A 20,344-nucleotide genomic window follows, 5' to 3' on the forward strand; every position below is an offset into this window, starting at 1 on the left:
CCCCGCTCCTGCGGCAACTCGCGGCGCCGACGCGGAGGGATGGCTCCGGCCTCGGCGCAGGCACCACCAGCGGCGCCGACCGCAGCACGACGCCGGCGCCACGCAGCGGCAGCCGCGGCGCAGCCCTCGCCGGAGGCAGAGGCGGGGCTCTGTTTCCGCTGCTTGGAGCCTGGGCATGCCGTCCGTGACTGCATCAACGAACTGCGCTGCCGCCGCTGCCTGCTCTCCGGCCATGGCTCCCGGAACTGCACGCCGGAACAGCGCGACTACGACCGTGCCCGCGCCCGCCTCCCGCCGCTGCAGCGCCCCCGCCCTCCAGGCCCGTGCGGCACCGCCGCCACCACCGCCGCCCCCGCCGCCGCCTCTTCAACACCAGGAACGCGCCATGGTGGTTTCTTCGGCGCCTGCGCCGATCGTGGGCGCCCTGGAGCCGGACCGTGTCATCGTGCCCTGCACCGCCGAGATGGAGGAGGCAGAGGCTGTCCTGCGCCGTGCCATGGTCGCGACCATCACTGGCACGCGGCCGGCGGTCACCGCTGACGCCGTCTCGCACCTGCTCTGCGCGACTTTCGACCTGCACCCCGACGAGTTCTCCGTCCACCTGCACCATCCCGAGGACTTCCTCATCATCTTCGCCTCCCAGCACAACCGCAACCGTGTCTCCGGCGACCACTTCCTCAGCACCACCGGCTTCTCGCTCAACCTGCGGCCATGGTGCAAGCTCGCCCACGCCGGCTGTGACAGGCTTGATCAACGCGTCGAGGTACGCCTCCGCGGCATCCCTGCACAGGCCTGGCAGCTGTCCACGGCGGAGGCCTTGCTGCGCGGTAGTTGCTGGGTTGAGAGCCTGCACGCCGAGACTCGCACCCGCGCCGACATGGCCACCTTCCGGCTAACCGCTCGTGCTCGGGATCCCGACGCCATCCGGCGCCATGCCGTGCTCGAGGTTGTGGAGATCATCCCCGCGCAATCCATGTCCCAGGCGCCCACGCTCCGGACGCTCACGTACCCCATCTCCATCGACGTTGGCCCTGCCGCGGCCATCGCTCCGGCCACGCAGCGTGCGGACGACCCTGGTCGTGGCACTGGAGGTGCTGGCGATGGCCGTACTGATCACGACGATGGACGGCCCCAAGCTCGGCGGCGCGGCCGTGGACGCAAACGCCGGCGCCCGAACAATGACTCGCCGCCACCACCTGGGCGGGCTGACGGCTTGGCCATGGATTCGCTGCCCTGGGCTATCATGCAACGGGGTAGACGCGCCGACGGTGTGGCGTGCGACGCAATGCGCCGGCCGCCGCGTGCTCCGGCCGCAGCTCCCGGCGTACGGACCATGCAGCCTTGGCCTGGCCAGGGTGGGCCACGACGGCAAAGCAGACGAAGCTTTTGGCGCAGGAAGGACTCTGCACCCGACCCCACTACGGCGCACAGTCCACCACCAGGATCTGACCAAGTCCAGAACGGGACAAGGGAAGGGGCAGATGGCACCTCCCCTGTGGCCGCTCCCCCGACCACCACTGCGCCGGACCCCACCACGGCTTCCACCCCATCGTCGTCTACCGCCTATGGCGCCAATCCAGCTGCGCCCACGCCTGGCCCAGAGGCCCACCTGGTTTGTCGGAACCAAGATACAGCGCCAACAGCTCCTTCTTTCGAAGGGAGCGAGGTCCCCATCCCCTCGCCAGTGACCGAGGAGGATCGGTTGTCGGGCAACTCCTGTGCATCGCCACCATCAGCCTCTGGCGCGGGCGTGGACGCTAGTGTGGACCGGTCCACGGACCTTGGGCGGGAAGAAACGCCAACGAGTCCTAGGGCTGAGCTGGCCTCGCCTGACACCGCCCAGGACGACCTCGTCTCGCAAGTGGAAGAGACGCAGGCCCCAGATGCGCAAGCCCAGGGGCCGCCGGCCCAGCAAGATGCTACTGGCCCACGAGAAACAACCGACGCAGCCACCACCACGCCGAGCAAGTTCAGGTCGCCACCGGTGGTCATGCGCCGTCTCCGGCAACGCGCGCGCACGCAGCAGGCGCAACCACAGCAGCCACCATCCTTTACGTTGGGAGAGTTCCTGACCGCCGCCACCAGCAGCCTTGGTGCTGCGCTGCCCACTCCTGGGAAACGCCCGCGGAGGCCTCTGGTGTTCTCTCCGAGACGTGGCCGATCGGCCGCCAGGGCTGCTTCGACAATGGGAACCACCGCGCCGCCAACGGCGGAGAGACGCGCCCATGTCCAGGTCCTGCGCACGCTGGGGCTGCTTGACCTCCATGAGAAGATAACCCCTGAGACGATGAAGGCCTACGACAAGGTGTTTGCGATGCCGATTCCCATCGACATCCTGCGCGCCATTGCCGCCCTGGTCGACAGAGAGCTCCCTCAGGCCCCTGATGCTTTGCCTTGCACGGTCTTTGCCAGGCCAAGTGCTGCAGATCTAGCAGCATGCTAGTTCCCTACGTCGATTCCGTCCATCATGTTAGAAAACCTTAAGATGCTAGTTTGGAACGTGCGTGGGCTCAACTCCAAGGCACGTAGGATCGCCATCCGTGCACTTGTAGCGACCACGAATGCCTCTATCGTGTGCTTCCAGGAAACAAAGATCAACTTATTCTACTCTGGTCTCATTCTGGAGACGCTTGGTGCCGAGTTCGACGATTTTGTTTACCTACCTGCGGACGGTACACGCGGTGGTATCCTCTTGGCGTGGCAGAGTAGGACGGTGGCCATCACCGATCCCATATTCACCACCAACATTCTCACGGCCAAGGTGCACATTGCTGCCACCGCACCACAGTGGCTATCTGTGGTTTATGGGCCACAAGAGGAGGCTGACAAGGTGGAGTTCCTCCGCGAGATACGCGAGTTGCGACCAAACTGCCCGGGGCCTTGGATGATCTGCGGAGACTTCAACCTTATCTACCGGGACGAAGACAAGAACAACAACAACCTGGATAGGCGTATGATGGGTCGCTTTAGGCGCTGCATCAACGACCTCGCTTTGAAGGAAATTTACTAGAGCGGCCGGCGATACACTTGGACCAATGGGCAGGATCCTCCGACACTCGTCCTCCTCGACAGGGTCTTTGTGCACCTACGGCGGGAAGAGCTCGCTGGCGAGTGCAGCCTTCGCTGCCTCGCATCTGTAGTCTCCGATCATAGTCCCCTGCTGCTTGACTGCTCACCCACGCCGCCGGTTCATCGCCGCTTCCATTTTGAGGAGTTCTGGATTCGCCTTAACGGCTTTCAGGAAGTGGTTGCTGAGGCCTGGGCCTCGGTGGGCAGCACTGACCCCTTCGAGCGGCTCATGCTACGCCTCCAGGCGACGGCCAGCAAGCTCACAAGCTGGGCCGCCAAGCTGGTGGGGAACGTGCGCCACAAGCTGGCCATCTGTAGGGAGCTTATACTGCGATTCGACAAAGCCCGCGAGGACCGGACACTTACGCCGCATGAGATATGGCTTCACAAGGCGCTGAAGCTCTCCCACCTTGGGTATGCATCCCTCGAGCGCACGATCGCAAGGCAAAGGGCTAGGATCGCCAATCTTAGGGATGGCGACGCGAATACGGCTTTTTTCCACCAGCAATGTTCCTACCGTCGTCAAAAGAATCGCATTCACAGCTTCATGGTGGGAAACCGGGTGATTGACCAACCGGCCGAGATGGCGGAGGCGGCGTTTGCCCATTTCGACGCCCTCATTGGCTCGACGGCTGACCGTGACTGTACCCTACAATTGGAGCATCTGATCGACCCCGCCGCGGACCTTGCTGAGCTCGACGAGCCATTCACGGACGACGAGGTATGGGCTGCTGTCAAGCGCCTTCCTGCTCGCAAGGCGCCAGGCCCTGATGGATTCACTGCTGAATTCCTTCAGGCCTGCTGGCCCCTGGTCAAGCATGACATATTGGCTGTCTTCCAGCAACTGAACGAGCTCCGGGGCAGAGGCTTCCACAAGCTCAACCAGGCCACCGCTTACCTTGCTGCCAAACGCCCGGATGCCGAGACTCTCGGCGATTACCGCCCATCAGCCTCGTGCACCTCATCGGCAAGGTTGCGGCGAAAGTTTTGTCGCTGCGCTTGGCCCCAAAGCTTGATCGCCTTGTCGGCAAGAACCGTAATGCTTTCATCGGTGGACGTAGTCTCCATGACAACTTCGTTCTTGTCCGACAGTCCATGCGACAGCTGCACCAGCTGCGTGCGCCGAGAGTGCTGCTAAAGCTCGATCTTGCCAAAGCATTCGACACCATCTCCTGGGCTTTCCTGTTCGACGTCCTCCGGAGGTACGGGTTCGGCGCCAAGTTCTTGGACTGGCTCGCGATACTCCTTTCCTCTGCGAGCACACGAGTGTTGGTCAACGGATGCCCTGGGCCACCAATCTGGCATCGCCGGGGGCTGCGGCAAGGCGACCCTCTGTCGCCGCAGTTGTTCGTCCTGGCCGTTGACACTCTGGGGCGGCTGATCATGCGCGCTGTTGATGCCGGAATTCTTCAGGCGCTGCACCCGACTAAGATGATCCCGGTGGTTTCCCTATATGCCGATGACGTGGTGATGTTTTGCCATCCTACCAGGGAGGATACCGGCGCCGTGAGGGCGATCCTACACCTGTTTGGCCGAGCCTCTGGGCTCCTCGTCAACTATGGTAAAAGCTCCGCCACTATGCTCAACTGTGAGCCGGACGACAGCGAGGTGATCGCGGCAACTGCGGGATGCCGGCTTGCGGAGCTGCCACCGACCTACCTTGGCATACCGCTCACGCTCCGCCGCCCTACCCGTGCGCGATTGCGGCCGCTGGTCAGCAAAACCGCGGCCAAGCTACCCACTGGAAGTCTAGGCTCATGGACCGCTCTGGAAGGCTAGTCCTTGTGAAATCTGCTCGGCTGCGATCCCCCTACATCAGATCCTTGTGCCGCAGCCGCCGAAATGCATCCTAAAGCTCCTTGAGAAAATCCAGAGAGGCTTCCTTTGGGACGGCCGCGCCGAGGCCAACGGCGGGCATTGCCACGTTAATCGGCAAGGCTGTATGCAGGCCTCTATCTCTTGGAGGCCTTGGTGTTCGGGACATGGAGAGGGCCGGGCTCGCGCTTCGGATGCGATGGCTTTGGTATAACGTAACGGATCAAGTCGAGCATGGAGTGGGCTTGAGCTGCAATTCTCGCGCCAGAGCAGAGCCTGTTCTTTGCCTCGACGCACATGATCGTCGGCGACGGACACCTCGGCAGATTCGGGAAGACGGATGGATCGCCGGTCGCTCTGTCGGTCAAATCGCCCCGAGCTATACGCATGTATCCCTAAGAGACGTCGGAAGGCAACCTCCATCAGAGATGGGCTGCTCGACCACAGCTGGGCGCGTGACATCCACGGCGTGCTTGGACTCCAAGAGCTGGGCCAGTACCTTATGCTCTGGACACAGGTGGAGGCGATTGTCCTCACAGACCAGCCTGATCAGATCGTCTGGAGATGGAGCACAAACGGCGTTTACTCGGCTAAGTCCTGCTACCGGAGCACATTCCAGGGGTCCAGGGCTTGCCCGGCCTGGAAGCTGCTGTGGAAAACTTGGGCGCCTCCGCGCGTCAAATTCTTCCATTGGTTGGCTAACAAAGACCGGTGCTGGACGGCGGAGCGGCTACGACGGCGAGGGCTGCAGCACCATCCTCGGTGCCTGCTATGCGACCAAGAGGCCGAGTCCATGCATCACCTCACCTTGGCTTGCCCCTTCTCTAGGCAGGTTTGGTACGACACACTGTCCTGGCTACGGCTTACTTGTCGACCTCCTGACGGCGAGCCTACCCTCCACGAATGGTGGACTACTGCAAGGCAGCACACACCCAAGCCAATGCGAAAAGGCCTTGCAACTGCCACGCTTCTTGTGCCCTGGTTGATTTGGAAGCACCGAAACTCGTGTGTCTTCGATGGAGAGCAGCCGTCCATCCAGAGAGTGAATGACAAGATCAAGGCAGAGGCGGCACTTTGGGCGAGAGCTAGAGCCCTTGGCCTTCGCGCCGTGTTACCTGTAGACTGGGATGTGCACTAGTTTTTCTGTTAGTTGCCGGTTGTTTTTCACCCTCCATGGAGGTGTGATCTTGTAACAAACTATTCTTCTCCTTTGCAATGAAAAGAAACGCAATGTCATTGCGTTTTCTCGAAAAAAAAAAGAACTTTGCTCCAAGCTCTAATTGAGTGCAAGCAACATTCTAACCATACCATGTACAATGGATGAGTGGTTGCGGGACCATCAAGATAGAATACACGAAGCTTGGTACATTGCCCCTAAGTGTGTTTTTTGGTAATTAATGACAATCCTCTATGGACTAATGTTTTCATTGTCTTTATATGAAAAAATATCCCATAGGTATTTCTTGAAGTCCATATGTTGGATTCAAGTGTGGATGCCCTGAATATAATGTTATAACTTTGGTATTGGCATCAAGATCATCGATTTGAAGAGAAGAATTTGAAGAGAAGAATATGATATGATCAAGAAGAAGAAATGAGAGCATGAAGAGATACACGGTATCTTGCCATGGGCTTGCATCAAGAATATGATCTCATATAGTCCATGTGAGGATGGCATCAAGTATGGACGTCATCAAGGTTGAGAAGGGCAAGTTCAAGATGAGCATATCGAAGATATCATGCTTGAAGCTTGTGGTCCATTTGGTGATAATGGACATGTGAAGATGTGTCTCAATGAAGCTATCCCATCATGGTGTATGGGGGAGCATTTGTGAGTCTTCACGAAGCAACAATGATCAAGTGAGGCCTTCCGGCTTGAGTGGAGCTTGAAGCGTTGTCATCAAGATCAAGCGGGATGCGCAAGGCAAAGGTATGGCCTTGCTAGGTTTTCCTTTTACTGGTTTTATGGTGATTCTTGGGAGACCGGGTTATAGGATATATAGCCGCACTATTCTTTAGGTGATTCTTGGGAAACATCTTCGGTTGAGTAACTTGATAACATCGTCTTAGGGAGCTCAATTCTTTGCATACTTTGCATCCCTATATTCTTGTTGCTTCTTGGTGTTTCTCTGTGTGAGGTTCTTGAGCTTGTTGGTAGCTTTTCAACAAGCCCAAGTTCATCGAAAACGGAATCCACATGCATCTTCTATTGCGTTTTCGAGTTTGGACGTCTTTACCATTTCTTGACGTTGGGAGGCTCCCTCTCTAAAATCATCTAAAAATATTCTGGGAGGAGTATCAATATTTCCAAGAAAATTGGTTTCATCTCAATCAGAGTTCGGGAACTTTGTCAAAGTTATGTTCTTTCGAGAAAACTGCGTTTGAGGGGTTCTGGCGATTTCGACGCTGAAACCGGTGCTGCCGGCTCTCCTGCCGGAACCTCTCGGCGAGCCGAAATGGTTCCGGTTTCGCCAGAACACGTTACAATACATTGTTTCGGCAAAACCGGTTTTGTTCCGGTGAGCCGGTCTCGATCCGGCGAGGGAACCGGTGTGCCGGTTTCAGGACCAGCCTCGTGTGCTGGAGATTTCCGGCGGCGGTTTCGGTCAGCCGCTTTGCTCGCCGGACCATTCCGGCGTGTGAACCGGCGGTGCCGGTTTTACCGCCGGTACGGGTCGCAGGAATTTCCCAAACAGCTAGTTTTCCCCCTTGGACTATAAATAGTCCTTCTTCCTCCTTTAGGAGGTAAGGTCAACCATTCTATTTGCTCTATCTCTCCTACTCCATTGTTGAACCTCATAAACTTGCTTCCTCTCCATCCCTCCCATGATTCTTGCATATTCTTGAGGGATTTGAAAGAGGAGATCTAGATCTACAACTCCACCAATCCATTCCTCCTCTTAGTGAGGGAAACTCTTGGGATCTAGATCTTGGAGTCATTTGTTGATTTCCTACATTGTTCTCCCCCTCTAATTCCTCCCTAGCACTTGTTGCTTTGGTGGGATGTGAGTGTGAGGGATTTGAACACCTTTGGTGTTCTTGCTTTTGCATTCTTGCATAAGTGTTGAACTCTCCATTACGATTAGTTCGAGTGAGAGACCGTGAGCTTGTTACTCTTGGAGGGGTGACCTTCTAGTTGGCTTGGCGGTTATTGCTTTGGTGACCTCTTCGTGGAAGATTGTGAAGAGGCCCATGCTTCTCCTTCGTGGAGCTTGTGAAGTGGTTGTGGAGCTTGCCATCTCCGGAGTGGAGAAAAAGCTAGCCATAAGGGAAAGGCCTTTGTCCTTCGTGGTATTGGCTTGGAGAAGAAGGTGAGCCTTCGTGGCGTTCGGAAGACCTTCGTGGTAGCCCGCATCTCTCCAACGTGACGTACCTCACCTTGTGTGGGGGAACACAGGAATACATCTTTGTCTCCGCATGCCTCGGTTATCTCTATACCCGAGTTTACTTTCCTTGTGATAGCCATCGTGCTTGATGTACTTATATCTTGCTATCACTTGTGTTTCATAGATCTTGTGCCTATCTTGCTTAGCTTGAGTTGTTGTTGTTGCACTTAGTTGAGCCTAGCATATTTAGGTTTTGTGCTTGTAAAATAAACGTTAGTTTAATTCCGCATTGTTACAAGCCAAATCCGTAATAGTTTTTAAAACGCATATTCACCCCCTCTAGGCGACATCTTGTCCTTTCAGCTTCAAGATTAGTGCCCATGACGGTTTGCCACCTCCTCTTGGAGCGATTCATGATGGCCGCACCATTTACTATAGCTTCAAATGGAACAAGAAAAAGTACAACCCTCGCCTAATGACACTAAGCCAAATCATTTCCGACAATATTCAAAAGTTGGCTAAGGAACAAGAAAAGAAAGAGAGAGCATAACAAGAGGAAAACTAAGGAAGAGAACCACCTTTCGGTGAGCGGGAGCCACATTCTGAAAGTGATATCATGAACTTGGTGATGCTAGGCACCAAATCCAAGATGAGAGAGCTAGAGTGAGATATCCACACTCCACTTTGAACTTATGTGCAAAGATGAGATTGTTTGACTAATGACTAATCTCCACTTTCTAGTGCTATGACATGTTTTGTAGGTGATCGATGACTACCTACTCTACTACAAGCAATGAAGCCACTCAAGGCAGTTTATGACTTCAACCCGATGAAACCACTTGATCTTCTACACGTTACACTACGAGAGCACACAAACATGGGTGCCTCCAAGAGGGCCAAGCAATTGAGGAAGATCAAATTGTTGACAAGGAGGCTATGAAACATTAAGTACAAGCGAGCGTTCCATGGAAGACACAACTCCCAAGCTTATGCCACATGGAGCTGGTCCTTTTCAAGTTCTCCAAAACATTAACAATGGTACAAACAAGATTGACACCCTAATGAGAAAGCACATTCTGAGTGAAATCTTCAACATTGTCGATCTTTCCCCTTATCATGGTGATGAAGATTAGAATCGAGGATGAGTTCTTTTCAAAAGGGAGAAATGATATGACTTGTGCAACGTGCATCACCGTACCATGGTCACGGCCATATTCCCCAACTTACGCAAGTGATCCAACTTGCCAAAGGACTAACCAAGCAAAGTCAGTACGACATGAGGTGAATCTATGTCCAATCGACATAACAAGAACTAGATGATACTTGATGGTTTGATCATATGTGTTCTTGGGTTTGGAGGAGCAAGAGCTATGGGTGAAGAGGACTACCAAGACAACAACAAAAACTAAAGCCTAGCTTCACCGGATTCAAGGTTAAAGCTTATTGAAGCAGTGAATTTGAAGCCAAAGCCCCTAGCACAAAGTACAAAGAGCGATCCCGGTACTACGAGAGTAAAGCCTTTACAAATTGAACCTTTTACGAGTTGAGGCTTTTAAACCAAAAGAAGCCGGTACTACCAAGATTGAAGCTGCCTACGCACCGAGTTAAGTTTTACACGGATTATAATTGTCTTTGGCCTATCTAAACCTAGGGCTAGGGGTAGGACTATCTATACCCCTAACCCACCTCTCATTAGAATTAGATCTGATGATTAGACAAAGATAGCTTTGTTCCTCCTCCAAGACCCAAGGCCTCCACATGCAAGATGAATACATGACCTCGTCCTAGGAGATGAACTATCCGCAGCTCGTTCTACCTTTCCTCTTTGGACTGTATTGAATCAGGTGACCGTTTGAGAGCAGAATATATTTCAATTGAGAGCATTGCTGATTTGAGATCTCTTCCCAAAGGCTTTTTTTTTGACACCTCTTCCCAAAGGCTATCACATTGGTGTGTGCTGTTGGGTGTTGATCTCAAACATGCTTCACTAGTTATCCCTCCAATATAGCTAAAAATATAATTTAGGTGCACTCTAGAAGATCGAGAGCCCTCAAATATCACTTTTACTTAAAGTTTAATGAGAATATAATTTAGGTGCACTCTACCTTAATGACAGAATCCCATTTTGGGATTTTTGAAGAAGACTGTAAGGAATCGCTCCATGGAGATCATTGCTGGACAGATCCCTATGCCAAAAAAACATGATATAGCTAAAAACTGTTCTGATAAGATTCTACAGCTGGTATATGTAACAGAAAAAAAATCACAACTTACAGATATATAAGTAACGGAAGCTGCCCAAGAAAATCTGGAATGGTGCCAGACAAGTCGTTATGTGACAGATCCCTGAAACAAGTCACATCTCTTGTGAATACTAGCAAGAAATGGGAAAGGCTATGTTTTAGAACTGATTTTTTCCAGCAACACTTCATGACTTAATTCAAGAGGAAAAATCTGCAGACAGTCATAGGATGTAAATGAAGATTACATTTCTCTTCCAAAATACTCGCTCCGTTTTCAAATAGATGACATTTAGACATTGAAACATATACATTTGACTGTCACTTCTTGTTCACATATGTTAGTAGAAATTAAGAAATTTACTACTGCGAAAGTATCAAGTGATACTATTTTACCATACCTATCTAAATATTTTCATATATATTTACCATACCTATCTAAAATATTTTCATATATATTTTCATATTTAGGAAAGGAATATAGTATATATTTAAATAGTTTTCTAGGAGCATATCTTTTGTGGATGAAGATAAACAAGGAAGTACATATCTCTTGAAGTATCCAGATTTCCAGAGTGCAGGGAGATATGACAAATGATAAAGACAGTTAAATATTTTCATCTACCGTGAAGATCAAAACAGTATGTCCTTTACTGCTGTGTAATTCAGATCCATGTGTAACTTTGCTGAAAACAAAATATCAACGCGGTTCATTTTGCTAATATTATGAAAAGAAAAAGGCTGTGGCGCATTACAACTCTATGGTGAGACATGGTGATGAGGACCTACAGGTACTGGAGTGTGTTCAGATCTTCAAAATCAGTAGAGATGGCACCGGCCAACCCAAAGGAAGACAAATTTCTGCCCAAAAATTAATCCAGAAGAGTTAGTCTCTCTTGACGAAATGTTTTGACGTCTCTATGAAGCATGCATAGTATTCAGCCTATAACATAATATTTTGTTTATTTCATTGAGATATGATTATGAAACTTACAATGCTGTTATTCTAGAGGGATAAACTGGAGAATAGGAGCAGTTTAAAGCCCCCCATGCAAAAGCTTTTGGAGCGCATGGATCACCCATCCAGTCGTTCTTCACGCCAAATTTTTCTTGGATTGCCATCATGGCTCTAGCTGGTTCGCCAGACCAACAAATATGTTCATGCCCACCACAGATGGGCAAGCAAGTAGGCAGGAATTAACATAATACACTTTAAATGTGGTAAATAATAACTGTAGCTCATTCAGTTTAGTACCTCTCATAATGCAAATTGTATCAAGACTTAACGTGGTAAAAGTAGTACTATAACAAACGTACACTGTACATACTGCATCAGTAAATTCATAGCATCTCCAGGATCAGTTGCAACCTCAGTTATCGGTTCTACCAAGTACATCTCCATGGCATTGAGGATAGGTGAAAGAGTTGCATTTTTTGTAGCAACAAGTGAGACACTATAACTTGCCAACCCCTGTACAATGCCGGAAAAAGAATCGGTGAACAGGAATGGCGGGCTGTATGGTTGCATGTTCCATGTCTTGTTATTTATAATGATGTCAAACTGCCTCAGAGCATTACTCTGTACGTTCTGCAACTCAGAGAAGTAGAAAACAAAGAAGTAACTGGAGCTGATGTTCACCGATGGACTCCATGAGAAATCAATTCTTGAGCCATTGATGGTTGCTGCATTTTGCATAACAGCTGATGGCACGTCGTACACATCAGTGAGGTAATTCTGAACGACAGATGTTGCAGAGACTTCATTCCAGTTCGGGATTGTGTCGTATGTTGACCAGAGGCGGTCATGGGGATCCGAGGGGTACCTATTTAGAACAAAGAAATATGTTTGTGTGATCTAGTATCGTAGTTCACTTAATTAACTGGAGTCAAAATGACCATCGTTTTGTGCCAAAATATAACTTTCAGAGACATAACCCATGCAAAATTTGTCTAATATCAGCAGCTACAGTCATTAATCAGAGAATGTGTTTTTTCCTTCTTTTTTCAGTTTTCCCATTAAGTCCACAATATACCCAGTCACCTAGGTAATACCAAAAATGGTTGACAGTATATCATTCAAGATGGAGACAGCATTTAATTTGTTTACTTGGATTTTTTTCAGCTAACAACAAATCTAAAGGACCAAAACAAACCTGATTATGGAGTTGTCTGTGGGCCCCAAATTGAACCGATTGGAGCTAATCAGCACCAGCGACTGACTTGCATTTACCTCTTGGTAAAGAGTAGTCCTCAGGGGCCTCAAATCTAGCCCAGAAATAAATGGAGTTCCCATCCCTTTGTTCACCAAACAAACATGCAGGTAGTCGGCAGGAGCCACAACTATGATGTCCATCCAACTGACTGCTGCTGCATCACTGATGTTAACTTCATGCCAGTAGTTTGCCCCCATGTACAGATCAAAGACAGGAAGTTTGTTAAGGCCATCATAGTTTCCGTAGTAAAAAAGTGCACGAACGAAGTACTTGTTTCCTGCTACCAAGAACCTCAGGGTATAGCAATTCCGTGTCCCATGCTGAAAGAACCGGACATCAAAATTGCGCTTTGCCAGTGAAGGCTTGATGTAATCTGAGGAGATCTTGTGGTTTTCTCCAGAGGTAATGAATCCATAGTCTGAGATATGTGTTATACTTGAGGTGTGATCTTGGTAGGAAGAGTTCACTGGTATGCCACAATCGATGCTTACGAAACCTGCAAACAAAGTACAGTCAAAAGCAATACCGGGCAAGAACTTGTTAGCTTTCTTCAAAGACTTTTCGCACGCATTGATGTTTAAGCTTTAGTGGAGCTGATCGGTTTCTCTCTTTTACACAATAATGGCTACGAATCACTCATTCATATTATGCTAACCATATAAAGTGTCAACAGATCTTTGAGTGTCAGATAAAACCACTGAGACTGCCTTAATTTGGTCATCATCTAAACATAAAAGTCTGCAGGAGTTAAGTTTAACGCACCTCGGTCATCAGGCTGACCATGGATAAACTGGAAGACGCAGGATAAGAGAATTACAACACATAGATCCATGCTCTTGGTAACTCTTGTAAACATAACTAAAGCCTCCTACGAGACAACAGACAGAGACTATGTATGCATATCTATATCGGCAGACAACGTATAATTATTATGCATTCATGTTACAACCACGCTACCCTGCAGTTATAGGGCAAGAAAGTCAACATACGACAAATTAGGCCAGCTATCATATGGTCCAAAGTAAAAAAAAAAGTTATCTTCATGATACTTAAGTATGTCCCACCAATAGAGAGGATACAGCTATAACATTCTCCCATATTTTGCAATTGTCAGTTATGCCTACATCATTCCAACTGAGCAAATTTAATGCATGCCGGCCGCATATCCACTCAGCAAATTTGACCTGGTACTAACAAAATGAACCTAAGAATCTTATAAGTGACACTCAAGGATACAATAATTAGAGAAGAATTGATGACTTGATGTGTTAGCAGATTTCATGCTCTACCAACAACTGTGATGGCAAAAGAAAACGACGCTGGGAGCTCTGATGGAGCCTAGCACGTAGAAAAATACTGCGGCAGCTGCAAAGCAACAACGCACCTCACCTGGCCAAGACAACGGTACGCGGCGGCGACTTCAGAGACCCTGAGCCCCTGAGGAAGGTGTGCACTGGTAAGGCCGACCCTCCCCGCGAGGCCAGTAGACGGTCGCAACTTGAGAAGAACAGGCTCACCCTTGCCGTATTCTCCCCTCTCGCACGCACGCAGCGGGCGCCGGAAACAGAAGACATCATTCGTCGAACACCTTGCGCGCGCTCAAATACGGCTTGAAGGCAACGCCCACCGTAGTCGGTTTCGCCGCCCCACGCGCGCGCGACCCGAGCAGAATCGCGGCGTGGAACTCCCCGGAGTGACCCGCGCGGCAGGGAAGCGCGAGCCTTCGGCACCGGCATTCCGCCGGACAACTATCGAGCATTTTCGCCACCGCCAGTGTCGCCACCGGCTTGCGCATCAAACCTGCAAAAAAAAAATTTTGAATTTTTCACGGGGGGAGAGAGGATCCCCACCTGAATTCGTATTTCCAACCTGCAAAATTTGACGACGCCCTGGGAATTTTGGCGAGTTCCGCTTTAAATTAAGTGAGATTTCGGATTGCCGATCACGCTCAAGTGGCAAGTCCATCTCCATTGTCAGGATCCTCTGCCTGTGTTCTGAAGATGAAGGCACTCCGTCAGTTATCCAACGGCCACGAGGAAGCGTATCCGACGGCTGTCGTCAGTTACCTAGTTTAAACCTGTTTCGCGCTAATTACTGTTTAAGCGCTGTAATGACTATTATGCAAACTATGCGTGGTCCTGCTCTTGATGTATAAAAGAGTGGGAGAGGGTGGATGGGAGGCACGCATATGAAAAACCCTAAATTTATACTTTGTCTTGTATCTTACTTTTCTTAGTTGCGTAAATTTGAGCCACCGGAGCTCCCCTTCTTCCCCTTCTCCGGCATGGCTGTCAACACCCGGATTTTTAATTCCAGATGCCTATTATGCCATACATCGCAATCCCAGGAATATTGTTTTTGCGAGACATAATAGTTGATATCACAGAACATCATTCATTACAAACCATAATCGTCTGACAACAAGGGATCACATGATCCAGTCTTACAACAACATTGATCTAAAGATCAAATACAAAACACATAGCGGAAGAAACGTAGTAGCGGTCCATCTGTTCCATAGGCAACGCTTGACGTCAGGAGGTGATCCTAGTTATCATAGACGTCCTGCTGTTCATCTTCCTGGTACTGGTGCTCCTCTTTATAGTCTGGCCATTTAAATAGCCAGAGACAAAGCCATGAGTACTTTTAAAGTACTCGCAAACTATCACTAATAGAAGTACTAGTAGCTCTAATCATGGTTCTAAACTTCTAGGTTTATTTGCACAAAGCTAGTTTTATTTCATAAACACTTTAATAGTCAGCGACTCTTTATTTGTCAAAAATTACTCAAGTGGGAACATTAGTGTCATTCCCACAACTGGGTGGTAGTCAAGTCAGGTTCACCTTTCAAGTCACAAGTCATTTTGAAAACATCTGACAACGGAACAGTATGGCCATTCAACCGTCCATGACCGCGGACACGGCTATTCGAATAGTTTAACACTCTGCAGAGGTTGTACACTTGTGCCACAATATTTGCAATAATCCGTCAGGGGTAACTGGCCCTGATTTATCACACTCAGTGTGCGGACTACCAATCATAACCTTTCAATTACATACCCTAGTACAGGCACCTCCCCCGATGAGTTTGGCCTCCCAGCCATGGCAAACCGCCATCCTGGGAACTGCAAAGGGCTTGGGTCGGACATTCACCTCATTTCGCGTCATTTCACTTTTCACGGAGGCAGCCTCGGCATAACCCCTATGACGCTTGTTCAGAGGGAACCCATACTAAAATACTTAAGTTTCCAGTTAAGCCCTACCCAGATTCAGGTATTGTGGGGGTACTTTAAAATTGGAATGGTATCGCATCCGAACCCAACCATCAGTTTTGTCAAAGAGTCACCTTGTTCACCAATGGTCATATTCACCTTCAAAACTTTCAATAGAATGACTCATCATTCTAAGGTTTTCAAAGTCACTTGATTCACCAGTTCCCATCTAGAGTAGTCAATTTTAGTTTTAGCACTAGCAACTAGTCATGAGGGGTGCTAACTAAATTTCAGCTCTCTAGGCTAAGTTTGAAGATCTTGTAGTATTCTATCTCTAGATCAATATCAACTATAAGAAAAAGCCTTGGTAAACAAAGTAAAAGATTGCAAGATAAAAACTTGGGCTTGGACAAATCCTTAAACACCATAGTATTGCAAGATTATCTTGCAAATGTATAGCTTGTATTAGGGGAGCTTGTATTGGTAATAGCTTGCATTAGGGTAGCTTGCCTTGGTTGGTACAGTGATCAAAGTGTTCTTCCTCTTCTTCGTAGAAGACCTCTTCGTCCTCGTAGCCTTCGGTACTAGCGTCTAAAAACGGATACAAGGTATACAATCACCAAACAATACTGAAGTACTAGACTTAACACTCAAAATGGCTCACACAAGATAATCGAGCATCACACCATTTTTAATTCTATGGTTGGCTTTGTTTTCTTTTCGAAGAATAATTTCCTCCCATTGAAAAACAAATGTTAGGATTTAATTCCTACTAGGGTTTTCCATTTATTTCTTTTAAAAAGTAATTTACTCTCATTGAGCATTACTAAGATTTAATTTCCTCAAATAATAAAGTATGAGATCATGTTGACCAAAGTCACCACTTCATATTTATCCATTTGGGAAAATGATTTAAATGAGATACTACATCTCATACAATTTAAATACTGCTTTGGAAACGATTTAATATTCTCAAGTAATAACATATGACGTCATGAAGACTAATGTCATCACCTCACATTGAATTACTTGGGAAAGTGATTTAAATGAGATGCTACATCTCATAGATTTTAAATACTAATTTTGAAATTATTTAAATGGGCTAGAAATAGCCACATAGCCATTATTTGAATCTAGCCCATGATCATATGAAACAACCATGTCATAGTTTTACATATTCAGATAAGCAATATGAAATGTGATTTTTGAGAGTTGGAATCAACTCAAAATAATTTATGGTTGATTTTTAATAAATGTTTGAATTTTGAAAAGGTACTGCCTTGTCATTTTTGTTGCAATTGCTCTATAATGAATTAAGGTTTGAGACCTGTGGGGTTGGCTAGAAAAAGTCACAGGCTCTCCATAGAATTTAGAATCATCAAATTTGGTTCAGTAGATTTTGTTCTATTGAATTTTAGACAGGCAGCAATATTCAAATTTTGGTTAAAACGAATTACATGAATTCAATTTCGTGGGCTTCGGCGGGAAACGAAAACGGGCCGGCCCAGCTACGCTCTAGTGCGCAGCAGGCCACCTGACAGGGGGCTCCACATGTCAGTGGCTCATAGAACCCGAATCGGTATGCGCTAAAGAGGACCGTAGGATTAGATCAGCGATCGACGGACGAGGGTCGTCGTCGTCATCGACGGGATCAAACCCTGGCTGCGGCGAGGTGGGTTGCTGGGGGCTTACTGGCGCTCCGGCGAGGTTCGGCGAGGCGGGCAACTGGCATTGAAGACGACGACGATGCGAACGAGGGTCGTGGGAGAGGCTGAGGTGGTCGGAGTCGTCGCCTCCGTCCGGCTACTGCCGCGGCGAACTCCGGTGAAGGAAGGTGCAATGTGGACGAGGAATTGGTCGGGGAGAGCGAGAGGAAGGAGGGGAGTCGATTGGTGTGATGAAAGAGGGTCGGGGCGTCCTCATTTTATAGCGGGCGAGAGAGGGCGGAGGTCACCGGCAGGTCGACCATGTCGACGATGCTACAGCGGCGCAGAGGCGTGGGCGAGGAGCTAGGACGATGCAGCGTGGCCTGGTGGTCCTTGTGGACGTCATTGCGCAGCAGGGGGTGGACGGGAGCATGCGGGCGACGTCGGTGTCCTTGCAGTACCGTGGCGGAGGACGTCGACGATGGCGTCGGCTACAGGGCACGCGCGGGGAAATGGAGGTGTCTAGGAGCTTCCTGGTGTCCTGGTGAGCGTGTGGGAGAGAGGAGAGGGCGAGGGTAGGTCGGAGGCAACGGGGCGATGAAGTGCACTGGCGTGCCCGTGGGCATGTCCGTGCGCGTGCTGGCGCGTCTGGGCGTCGTGGGCACGTCCTGGCTAGGGCAGTGCCGTGCTCTCCTTGGCCAAAGGCTGGTGTGATCATGATCAGGGGAGCAATGTCAACCTCCAGGACATGCTGATGTGTGCCAGGGAAGAGAGGAGAGGAGGGTTGGCATGGTTGATGTCATGATGATTGGCATGGGCTTGTCCTTGATGAAATCATCCATGATCATTGGTTCTGGTGCTTGGCATTGTTCAAGGGGTGCAAGAAGGAGCTGAGGTTGACCAGAGAGGTGATGGTTTAGGCTAAAATCCTCTGGATATGGCTCATAGCAGATTCATGCCCACCAAGTGCTCGACACAATGGCCGCAAGAACTTTTATTTTGAATTTTGCCAAACTTTTTCTTGGGTGTGTTTCAAATAATGTTTGGCATACATTGGTAGCATTGGTTTGCAAAATGAAACTGATTTGGTGAAATTCAAATTTTAGGTGATCTTGTTTCTGTTTCAATGTTGCAACTTTGCATGCTTATTATAAGCAATTGAAAAATAATTTGCATGGTTGGTCAACACGAAATGTGATCACCTTGATGTGTTCTTGGATGAGGAGAAAAGAATTGGGAAAGTTTAGTTTAGAAATTTCTTAATACAGGGGCTCAAAGTAGGTACCCTGATATAATTTGTCAAAGTGACCATTATCTCATGTGACTTGGTTTTGATTTTTCTTTTGATTTTTTTTTGCATTTTTTTGATTCAAATGTTATTATTCTGAGTTTAGTAATGTTTCCAAACCTTTTACACAAGGTAAGCATGGCCTAGTTAAGATTTGCAATTATGGCTATATGCCCATATGTGCTTCTCTTTTTATTTTATTTTCTTTTCTTTGTTTCTCTTTGATTGTGAAAAGGGGTAGGGTTTAGGGTTTAGAAATAGGTTCAACACTTCAAACAAACAATCATGGCAAAAATCCAATCATACCTGCTTGAACACTATGCACATAAGGTAAGGCAATTTAAGTTTTTGTTGGCTCCAAATTTTGGTAAAAGAGAAATTCATTTTCTTCTTTGTTTTGAATTTTTGGGATGTTACAATGGCCATGTCATGACCAACGGGTCCTGACACGGTGGTATCAGAGCACCATATCGGCTGGTCTTACCCCAACCCTCCCTCCCTCTCGACGCCCACCCACCCTCCCACCATGGCACCAGAGATCTGATCTAGATCTGTGTCCTGGGAGCGGCGCGCCCGCGCCGACGGCGTCCACGCTACCCCGACAAAAACCGACGAGGACCTGGAGGATGCGCAATGCCTCGCCAAGTTGCCACGAGAGGTGCGCACGATTCGCCGTCGTCTGGACAGGCAGGAACGAGCCGCCGACGACTCGACGGCCGCCTTCAACTCCATGCAAGGTGAGATCGCTCGTATGTCTCAGATGATGGCCGTCCTATGCGCAAATCTTGCTCACCCGGGTACCCCCGAAACCACCACCACCACCACTGCTGCCACCAACACCACCACCGCCACCATTTCCTTTCCCCCGCCGCCACCCACACAAAGCCACCCCTTTTCCACCCCACCACACATACCACACGTCTCGCTCTCTCCGTTCGCCGAGGTGTCGACCCCGGCGCCAACTCCGACCACACACCCCAACGCCCCACCCAAACTCGGCGTCCTGCCTCCAGAACACCTTCCTCACCCAATGTTTCCACCAAAGTCCGCTCCTTTCACCCACACAAACTTCGCTCCCGTATAAACAAACACCACACCCATCGTCACAACAAATCCCACCCACTCCAACCCCTCATCGTCTACCCATGTCCACCAACACACAAACCCAAACACGCACCCTCACCTATACCAAAGCTGTTCTTACCAAGTAGCAGAACCAACCCAGTACCAACCCATACACCAATCCGGCACAACCCAGAATCCCACGTACTCCTCGTGTTATCACCCACCCTTTAGCCAGCCTCACTGTTCCCAACCATATTATCAACAACAAATCCCATACACTGCACCACACTCACATCAACACTACTCCCAGCACGACACCTATCCTGCCCCACCCCACAGAAACTTGGGATACCAGCACAAAGGTGCACAACAAACCAACTATCAGCAGTACAACACCACTGATTTGCACCTCCGCACTCCCCATGTTGAACTTCCCATATTTCTGGGCGAGTCACCACGGGCATGGCTGC

General features: G+C 49.4%; 3 protein-coding genes across 5 annotated transcripts in view; 2 read left to right on the forward strand and 1 right to left on the reverse strand.

Annotated features, from left to right (window-relative positions):
- Positions 1–14,022, reverse strand: part of LOC127308336 (probable LRR receptor-like serine/threonine-protein kinase At4g20450) — a 32,982-nt gene extending 18,960 nt beyond the window's left edge. Inside the window, exons 1-6 of one of the 3 annotated variants that reach the window (XR_007856437.2) lie at positions 13,426–14,022; positions 12,604–13,159; positions 11,445–12,273; positions 11,240–11,311; positions 10,485–10,556; positions 10,316–10,396 (exon numbers count right to left, since the gene is read on the reverse strand). The gene's annotated coding sequence lies outside the window, so the exon portion shown is untranslated. Of the gene's footprint in view, positions 1–10,315; positions 10,397–10,484; positions 10,624–11,239; positions 11,312–11,444; positions 12,274–12,603; positions 13,160–13,425 lie in introns of those variants that run through there. The other 2 variants (XM_071821596.1, XM_071821597.1) reach the window with 2 other exon arrangements.
- On the forward strand, positions 2,468–3,010 carry LOC139832353 (uncharacterized). Its single transcript, XM_071822086.1, has one exon. The coding sequence runs from the start codon at positions 2,468–2,470 to the stop codon at positions 3,008–3,010; it is 543 nt and encodes a 180-aa protein (XP_071678187.1).
- On the forward strand, positions 5,225–6,022 carry LOC139832354 (uncharacterized). Its single transcript, XM_071822087.1, has one exon. The coding sequence runs from the start codon at positions 5,225–5,227 to the stop codon at positions 6,020–6,022; it is 798 nt and encodes a 265-aa protein (XP_071678188.1).
- Positions 14,023–20,344: the final 6,322 nt, after the last annotated feature.

The sequence above is a fragment of the Lolium perenne genome, chromosome 6 (genome assembly GCF_019359855.2).
Source record: "Lolium perenne isolate Kyuss_39 chromosome 6, Kyuss_2.0, whole genome shotgun sequence".
Taxonomy (NCBI): domain Eukaryota; kingdom Viridiplantae; phylum Streptophyta; class Magnoliopsida; order Poales; family Poaceae; genus Lolium; species Lolium perenne.

Bases quoted from the DNA above. Each gene is read 5' to 3' on its own strand.
- LOC139832353 (XM_071822086.1), top strand. From the start codon at position 2,468: ATGTTAGAAAACCTTAAGATGCTAGTTTGGAACGTGCGTGGGCTCAAC.
- LOC139832354 (XM_071822087.1), top strand. From the start codon at position 5,225: ATGGATCGCCGGTCGCTCTGTCGGTCAAATCGCCCCGAGCTATACGCA.